At 42.1% G+C, this 9,130-nt stretch overlaps 1 protein-coding gene across 1 annotated transcript; it reads right to left on the reverse strand.

The window, feature by feature from the left end:
- Positions 1-1,017: 1,017 nt before the first annotated feature.
- On the reverse strand, positions 1,018-3,975 carry LOC103698478 (cytochrome P450 71A1-like). Its single transcript, XM_008780505.5, has 2 exons — positions 2,898-3,975; positions 1,018-1,772 (listed from the first exon to the last, which is right to left on the reverse strand). The coding sequence occupies exons 1-2, from the start codon at positions 3,888-3,890 to the stop codon at positions 1,155-1,157; spliced, it is 1,611 nt and encodes a 536-aa protein (XP_008778727.1). The 5' UTR covers positions 3,891-3,975; the 3' UTR covers positions 1,018-1,154.
- Between the last annotated feature and the right edge of the window lie 5,155 nt (positions 3,976-9,130).

The raw sequence follows: 9,130 nt of genomic DNA on the forward strand, positions 1-9,130 counted from the left end.
AAACGTGTCTTTATGACAAAGAGCTTTAATTTGAGATGATTTTTAAGTCTTAGCTTGATTGTGCTAAGAATACTGGCAATAGGGGTTAAAGGTTTGCACTTGATTAATCCTGAAGAATGTATGTTGCAAGAAGACACATGGCATGCTGTAAGAAAATGTGCGACAAAATATCCCACAATGGAGATTAAAAATTGGCACATGATTATCCCGAAAGATTTGCACTGCAAGAAGATACGTGGTACACAGCAAAAAGATACACGGTATGATGAAAAGGATCCTGCCATGGAGATAATATAGCTATAGCTTATAGCTGACGAGATGAACTTAATGTTTTGAAAGAAATTAGATTCATGAATGAAAATGCGAATTTTGAGAAGATTTGATTTGCATGCATGATATTTTGATAATGTTGTACATCTACTTCTAGTTTTTGAATTAATATATTTCATATGTTTATTTTCAATAAAATTATTATTTACCTTATTGCTTGATTTATCTAGTTCACATGTTTATGGCTTATTAAGTTGTTTAGCTCATTATTTGATATCTTATTGCTTTTATAGATTCTGAGAACTAAACTTGCATGGGTTTTGCTACAAAAAGTGATTAGAATTGGAGTTTTGACTTCTCTAACTTAGATTAAGGTTTCTTGAAATTTGATATAAGACCTTTGGATATTGTTGGATTTTGTGAAATATTAATGTTTAGATTTTAGTTACTTAATTTTAAAATTTGAACTTTAGTTATTTAAATTTATTCTTTTGCTTGGCTAATTATATCATGTTAGAATGGCTTGTGTTTATGTGGAGAGCACAGAATGGGCATGCGGCGGTTGTCGCATCCCTAGCTCGTGAACTCGGTATGTGGACGGATAAATTTAGACTCTTTCGACATCATGAAAACAAGGTTAAACTTGTAACACATAGATTCCAACCAATAACTAGAGGGCCTAACGCTGAAATCAATCGAGCTTCTTCCTAATACAGAGTTCTTTTTTCATCTTTTCATAAGAAGAGATTGGGCAAAAGCTCTAATAGATTCATTACGATAAGAGTATATATTATTACAATGTCATTTATAAGTAATCTATCCATCCTTAGTTATAGTTACTATCAACCATGATAGTGAAGTGTGCTTGGTTCATGGAGAAAGCTCTAGGCATCGAGAGATGTTGGGGTTGCCACTAGAATAAGAGGTGACTTTCTGCGAATTACTAAACCAAATTGCTCTTCCATGTCAATATCTTCTTTGCTCATTCCATCAGGCAAGCCCCAGTTGAACCTATAAAGAATATTGGCAAGTGCAAGCTCTACGGCAATCACACCTAATGACATGCCTGGGCATATCCTTCGGCCACTCCCAAATGGTAGGAACTCAAAGTGTTGCCCCTTGAAATTGATATCATTGTCCTCGAACCTTTCGGGGATGAACGCTTCTGCATCTTGCCAATACCGGGGATCCCTACTAATGGCCCATACATTTATGTACGCCCTTGTCTTCTTAGGAATGTTATATCCTGTTATCTTGCAATCTTGCATGCATTCATGAGGGATTAGCAATGGACCGGGAGGGTGCAACCGAAGAACTTCCTTAATTATGAGCTTGAGATAACGAAGTTGTTGAACGTCATCCTCTTCTACCTTCCCTTTGTTTCCAAGGAGTCCTCGAACTTCATCTTGGGCTTTCTTCAAAACAATTGGATTCCTAATGAGCTCAGTCATTCCCCATTCTAAAGTAGATGCAGAGGTGTCTGATCCAGCAATAAACACATTCTGCCAGGAATGGAACTAATAATCAGATTAAATATAAAATAATTTTTGAGAATCTTGTTTGAAAAATTAATATAGCATGATTTACCTGATGAAAATATACTTGTATGGACAAAATAGAAAGAAGTATATATACATAGGTACCATAGTGATATAGTGTTCATGTGTAAAAGAGGCAAATAACAGCATTTAGCATAGGGCAAAATATTTTCGTATCGTTATCAGCTACGTGGTGAAGAATTCGTAGATGGTGCATATCTTCTGAGTTCCGACAAAGAAAGGTGTTGTAATTTTCCCCCCCGTAATCCCATCCAATTCCTTCTTGGGACCACACTCGCACGCCTTGCATGTCGCACTCCGAACTTGTGCCGTCTTTTAGCAGAAAGAGAATCTTATTTTTTTTATTTTTTTTGCTGATATTATCTTCTCTGGCTCTTTATGGAGATCTTCCCTCATATGTGTCTGTCACTGTGTGAACTCTCCGGCTGGCAAGAAGACGATACAGCTCAGCTGTTTCATGTCTGGCCGTCCAAGAAATGATGACGCAGAGGGCCCTCCAATATTTTCCTTTTTTATTGAAGGGTGGCCCTCCATTATTTTCCTTTTTTGTTGAAGGGTAGCCCTCCAATAATTTCGTGATGTGAGAAAATATTGGTCGACTGAGAGGTGGACCAGTCCAATCACAAAAAAAATATATGGAACGATCGGCCACGGGATTTTGAAAACAAGGCTTGTCCCATTATAATTGTAATTGATATATGACATATTGAGGTTATTGTTGTTGATGTTGTTGGTATTACTCTTACTATTATGGCAATCAAGGTCAAGTTGCAAGGCCCATCTCTGTGGTGGATATGGACTCTGCCTCAGCTATGTTGGACATGCTCTACGTATACTGTAATGAAAGCTGAACTAGTTGTGTATGCATGTATACCAGTCTATATGCTTAATTTAATCAATCAAAAAAAATAGTTGAACTATCCATCTGTGTGCAGGTACCCATGCATACATGTCTCAAGGATGATAAAGTAATTGTATAATTTCTATGCACACGTAGGTTTATAAAACAACAAATAACACCTTATGTGCTCTACAACGTAAAGGAAGAAGTGGGGCAAAGATACTAACCATGGCGATGCCTTTGATATGATCCCTGGTGAGGGAGAACCCAAGGCTTAAATCCTTCTTAAGCCGGAGGAGAACACCAATGAAGTCATCTCGGCTTCCTCCACCGTGCATGTGCTTTTCGATCTCCTCCTCAAGAAACTCGTCCATGCCGCGGAAGCTCCTCTCGAGCCTTGCTCTCGTGCCGGTGAGCACATCCAACCACTCCAGCGAGGGAAAGAAGTCCCCCAAAATAAACCCGCCCAGTAAAAACATCATCTCACTTAGGAGATGATGATATTTGCTGCTCGTGCAGTCACCATCACCCGAAATCCTCCTGCCGAAGATTTCTCGAGCAGTGATATTGTTGAAGAGGCAGAAAGACATCTCACTAAGATTCACAGGACCGCTCGAGGATTGCCTTAATAGAGTTCGTACTAGGGTATTCACTTCTTCCCCCCTTATGGTCTGAAAGGCTTGCACCCTCTTTGCACTGAAGACTTCCAACATGCTAATCCTCCTCAGCTGTCTCCACAGCTCGCTGTAGGGTGAGAAGGCTATGTCGCGTCCACCATAAGAGTATCGCTTGTAGGCGACCAGGGGAGGCCTGGTGCAAAAGATGAGATCTTGGGTCTTCAGAATCTCGCAGGCCATCTCCGGGGAGGATACGATGATTGTTGGTATGCAACCAAGCTTTAGGCTCATGAGGGAACCATACTTCTCCGAGAGTAGCCGGAGCGAGCGGTGTGGATGCTCACCCAACTGATGAAGATTGCCGATGATTGGGAGCCTTATCGGGCCAGGAGGGAGCGTCGGGCTCGGCCAGGTGGCCTTGCAGCAGAAGAATACAGCTATTGGAAATAAGAGGAGACATGAGTAAGCTAGTAGAGTAAGAAAGGAATCCATTGTGTTCAAAGCCTTCGATGCCTTGTCTAGTTTGTCCTTATATTTATAGTGAGCCTTCGAGGGGTTGTGAGGTCTAGAGCTAGCGATGTAGAGAGATGAGAACAGATCCATTTTAATAGCGGCAGGTGCAGAGCAAAGGTAAGGTGGTTCAAGGGGTGAAGTATGGGAGAACTTTTCATTTTCCCAAGTGATAAAAGGACAAAGAGACGTATTCAAGAGGTGGAAGTATGGGGGAGATATCATTTTCCCGAGCTAGCTCCAGCCATACAGAAAGGAGAACCCAGCCATATAGTGATCTATTTTTTACAGCTGCATCGGTGAGTTTGGTGGCCGCTCAACGTCCGGTCGCTTTCAAAATGCGGCTATGGCGCCAGGCTATGGGACATAGCCTACCATACCAATCAGATTTCTTTTAGATTTTTGCATCCTTATCTCATCTCAGATTGTTCCTCTGATGCACTATTGCCATCGTGCATCTGATATAGGGTGCAATTTCCCCAAAAAGTCCGCCCACTCACCGGTGCATGTGGAGCCACCAAGATTGCCATGTAGCTGTGAAACCCAGAAAAAAAAAGAAAAAAAAAAGGAAAGGAAAGGGTGGACGGGCCGGCCCGAAAAGACCGGGCCCATCCCCCTTATTACGATCGTGCCCTAGGCACGATCGTGGAAGAAGAGGGGTGAAGGGGCGGCGGCGGCGCTAGGGTTGATCGCCGGAGGGGACCAAACACCGAAGAGGAGACCGAGCGCCGAGATTCGACCGGCCGCGGGGGAAGCTCCAAAGCCTCCTTTCCTTCGGTGAAGACCATCCACAAATCGGGGGAAGAGAGGAGTTCGATCCGAACTCGCTTCCTCCGATTTCTTGCCGCAAAGATCGCCGGAACACCCTGTCGAACCGAGGTAAGCATGGCTTCTTCCCTTGTGCTTTCTTTGTTAGGGGTAGGACTATGTGAAATTGGGTTTTGGCCGGTGAAATCGCCGAAGAGGGGTCCGAAACAGGGTACCCCTGTTTCGGCCTCTCTCCTCCGGATTTCGCCACCGCCGGCCGCCGGGTTGGTCGGGATTCATGGCGGCGGGGTTGGTCGGGTGTGTGTGAGGGTCGGAGATGGATTCCTAGGGTTTGTTGTGGATGGGGATGGTGGACCAAGGGCTTCCTCTCGTGGTTCCACCCTCTTCTTCTCTCCCTCTCGTCGGTTCGCCGCCGGCCGGCGCCGACGGTGGGACCTGGCCACCGTGGCTGCCGTCGGGTGGGGGAAGCCGAGCCACCATCACGGTGGTTTTTCCGTGGATGAATGAAGGAAGGGGGAGAGGACCCTATGTCGGTTTTTTTTGGGGGGAAGAAGAAGAAGAAGGAGAAGAAACTTCTTCTTCTCTCCCTCTCTTGGTCGGCCACCATCGCCGGCGACTGCAATAGAGACGGCCGGCGATGGTTCGGCCAGTGGTGTTGTCGGATTGGGGAAGGAGAGGGCACAGCCACCATGGTTGTTGCCCTTGGATCAAAAAGAATTTGAGGGAGGAAGATGTATTCCCAACCATGAAGAGAGAGAGAGAGATCATCCCTTTCTTTTGGTCTCTTCACCAGGACCGGCCATCATCGCCGGTGTGGCAGCGGCCACGGCTGGCGACGACAAAGACCGGTGGTACAGGGTGGGAGTCGGGCCACCCCGACTGCCCTAGATTTGGAGGGATTGAGATGTTTAGGGACCTAGTGATGGACCCCATAGTAGATGTGAATTATGTTTTAGAATATTTAAATATTGGATAATTTAGTCTGTGAAATATAATTGATGTTGTAGGGGAAGAGTCAGCGGCGTCAGGAGATTTTGATCAGGGGACTCAGCACCCCAGCGCGTAGGTTGTGATTCGGATCGTGCTTGTATCAGTCTACAATTTCTGTAAGAATTCCTACAACTGAGCAACTCTATTTATGCATGTATGGAATTTATCATTGGTTATAATTTATCAGTATGTTGATATTAATTTTATGAGCTTGTATAACACATTTGAGATGTGCATTTTGTTATGAAAATATTGAAATAATTAAATTGGGAAGAATTAACATATTTTTGAGAATTTAAGAAAATATGTGATGTGATTGGAATTTGATTAAACATTTAAACTAAACTTGTAGAATGGGTTGGACTAACCTTGTCATGAGATAGCCTCTACGAGCTTATGCGTAGGATAGCCTCCACGGGTTTACGCGTGGGATAGCTGCCACGAGCTTATGCGTGGAATTTGTGCAGTCTTGGACTGGGACATGAACTTGGTTAGTCTAAAGCCAGAAGTGAAAAGTCTGAAAACTTGGGAATCAGAGTATTACGTGAATGGATCACATAATGTGAAAAAGGATTTATGTATATGAAATGGTTATATATATTTGTTGTTTGTTGAGCCTTTAAAAAGATGAAATGACATTTATTTGATACTTTGATTACTTTATTATTATTACTGTGTATGGCTGTTGGGATTCTTAATGGGCTGGAAAAGCTCATACTACACTTACATTTTTTTTAGAGGCATTGGATTCGTAGAATCTGTCGGGTGGGACAAGAAGTGAGCTCGATTTGGAATCAGATAGCTAGATAGTTAGAAGCAGCTTATCTTTTATTGATGAACAATTGAAAATCTTGTAATTGAATCGATTGTTTATTTGGACATGTTGGATTTGTCAATTTGAATTAATTAATTAGTTGTGGATTTATTGAATTGTTGTTTATCTTAGGCCTTGCATGATCTTTAGGGCACTGCTCTAGGGCTCATGCGGCCAGTCACGTGCCGGACCCGGGTGATGGATACGGGGCGTGACAGATTTGGTATCAGAGCTTAAGGTTTAGAAATCCTAGGGTTTAGGCTCGAGTAAGCCTGAGTGGGAGAATCACTAAACACGTCAGATATTAAAATGGTGTGATTAGTATATGAAGGATGCAAAATTTTCTCAATCTGATAATTTCGATGCTGGAAAAATTGTGTAGGTTGATATGGCGCGAGGGCGTGGTCGGGGGCGTGCCAGAAGGCCGACCCAATTTGCGGATGGCTCCACAGCTTGGGCACCCTCTGGACAGCAGGAAGGTACCTCATCCATGCCGACTCGGGGTGTGCCACAGCAGGAGCACACTATAGACCCTACTGGCAGTACTCCAGAGATGGGAGCTTGATAAGTGCTTAATAATTCATAATTTAGTTATCTTTCCATAGACTTATCAATGTTCTTAAACTAATAAATACATATTTTACCAGAAAATTGAATAATCATTGAAATAAATTTGAAATATGTTTTTTTTTTCTCTTTTCCTTTTTCTTGATTACGATCTTTCATGAAAACTATAGAAAAACATATAAGGAGGAGATTGTGCTGATTCGGTTTGGTAATCTGATGAAGTTGTAATCAAGCTGAGGTTATAATTAAATTGGTTTTGGTCCTGACTCGATCAAAAGTTATAATTAAATTTGCTAAGGAAAACGTTTGATTAACCCTTTTTATTAAGTCATGGTCTAGTTTTTAGTCTTGACTGGTCGAGTTCGATCTGAAGCAGTTTAGCAATAATTAAATTTGAAGGACATTGGGCTCGAGAACAAGTCCAAGCAAATCAACGATCATGACCCACTGCAAATCCAAAGCCAATTTCCAACCAATTCGTTACCTGCCTTCATATAAAATTTATAAATTTAAAACAAAAAAATGATAATAATAACTAAATATTCACGATTCACTGTTCATATGAACAGTGTCCCGTTAAAACACTATTCATATGAACAGTGTTAAAAAAATGCCGAAAACACTGTTCATATGAACAGTGTCCACGAAAACACTGTTCACATGAACAGTGTCCGTAAAAACACTGTTCATGTGAACAGTGTTAGAGAAAAAAATAAAATAATAAATAATACATAATAAGTAAATAAATAAAAATAAAAAAAATACTCAGCCACTGTTCATCTTCTTCCTCCCCCGATGAACATCTCACGCGCAGCCCACCGTCCGCGGCGTCCTCCCGACGATCCCGCGACCAAATCCGCCGGCAACCAGTCCTCCGTGATTCCAGTCGGCCGCAATCAGCCGCGTGCCCACCGTGCCCGTGCGGTCGACTCTTCCCAGCAGCGGAGATCCAGCCCCTTCGCCATCACTGCCCGCATCTTCTCCTCCGAGATCAACGATCCACTCCTAGCAGTCGAAATCCCAGCATCTCTGCCTCATCCTCCGCCCGTGACGCAGCCCGCAGCCGAGCCGTGCGAGCGTGAATCCCCAGCTCCTCTCCGTGATCCCAGCCTCCTCCGCGTCCGGACATCCCGTGATCTCACCTCCGCATATCCAGTGCGCTCTCAGTGGATCCATCAAGGGGGAGAATAGGTATAAAGAGGGTGGCCATCGGCTTGAAAAGGGGAGGAGGGGGCTCGGTTCAACAGAAAAACAGGGGAGACCCCCTGTTTCGGTGAAAAGAAGAAGAAAGCCGAGAGGGAGAGAAAAAGAAATAAAAAAAAAAAAGAGAAAGGAGGGGGAAAGAGAATATTTTGTGATATTGAAGATGGGAGGTCGTCCGGAAGCCATGCGCGGCTAAACGTCTAGTCTAGGGCTGGATGAAGCCCTAGCAATGTATCAGGGCATTGTAGTTCTTATTTTTTTTATTATTTTGGTGCTTGTTTAAATTCTTATTTTCAATGAAATATTCCTTTATGATATTTAAACTTTGAGCATGCTAGTTACTAATCATGTTTGCTAAAGTAGTCTAAGATGATTCATGCCTAGGAAGATGAAGTGTGCTGCATCCTAGATTAGCATACTTAGGTAGACACTTCATGCTACACCGAAGATGGATCTTCCTAACACTCTTTATGCTTTTATTTTAAAAGGCTTGTAGCCAATTTGCATGCCTCTCGAAAAGATAAAAATTAAGAACACAGTCCCTAATGCAATGCTACGCGGTGGATTCCAAACCCTAGATCTATCTACTTTGATAAATTTCAATTCGTACTCATAGATTAATTTAGTTAAATCAAGTTAGCAAATCCTTCTTCTTGATGTATTTTTAAAAGAAAAATAACTTATTCTTCAATCCCTGTGGACCGACACCCGTAATCACTATCCTACAGGATACATGCTATTGCGTGGTTTATTTTTGAAATTGAAAGAACCGATCAATTTTTGGCGCCGTTGCCAGGGATTGCTAGCATATATAGTTATTTTTCCTATCATTAAAAAAAATTAATTAATTAAAAAACTTTCAAAAAATATATATATATCTAAAATAAAATAAAAATTTATTTTCTATTATTGTTACTTTTTTAATCTCCTTTTTCTCTTCTACTAATTTTTTTTTAATTTTTCTTTTGGTCTTATTTGATCAAGAATCGAA

Source organism: Phoenix dactylifera, chromosome 8, assembly GCF_051530095.1.
Source record: "Phoenix dactylifera cultivar Ajwa chromosome 8, Ajwa_hap1_PhDact_Kaust_v1.1, whole genome shotgun sequence".
Lineage (NCBI taxonomy): Eukaryota > Viridiplantae > Streptophyta > Magnoliopsida > Arecales > Arecaceae > Phoenix > Phoenix dactylifera.

What these genes read in the sequence shown, in the direction of transcription:
- LOC103698478 (XM_008780505.5), bottom strand. Translation starts at nt 3,890, where the DNA reads ATGGATCTGTTCTCATCTCTCTACATCGCTAGCTCTAGACCTCACAAC. An exon ending in ATATCAAAGGCATCGCCATG is followed by an intron (nt 1,773 to 2,897) that starts GTTAGTATCTTT and finishes CATTCCTGGCAG; the next exon opens with AATGTGTTTATTGCTGGATC.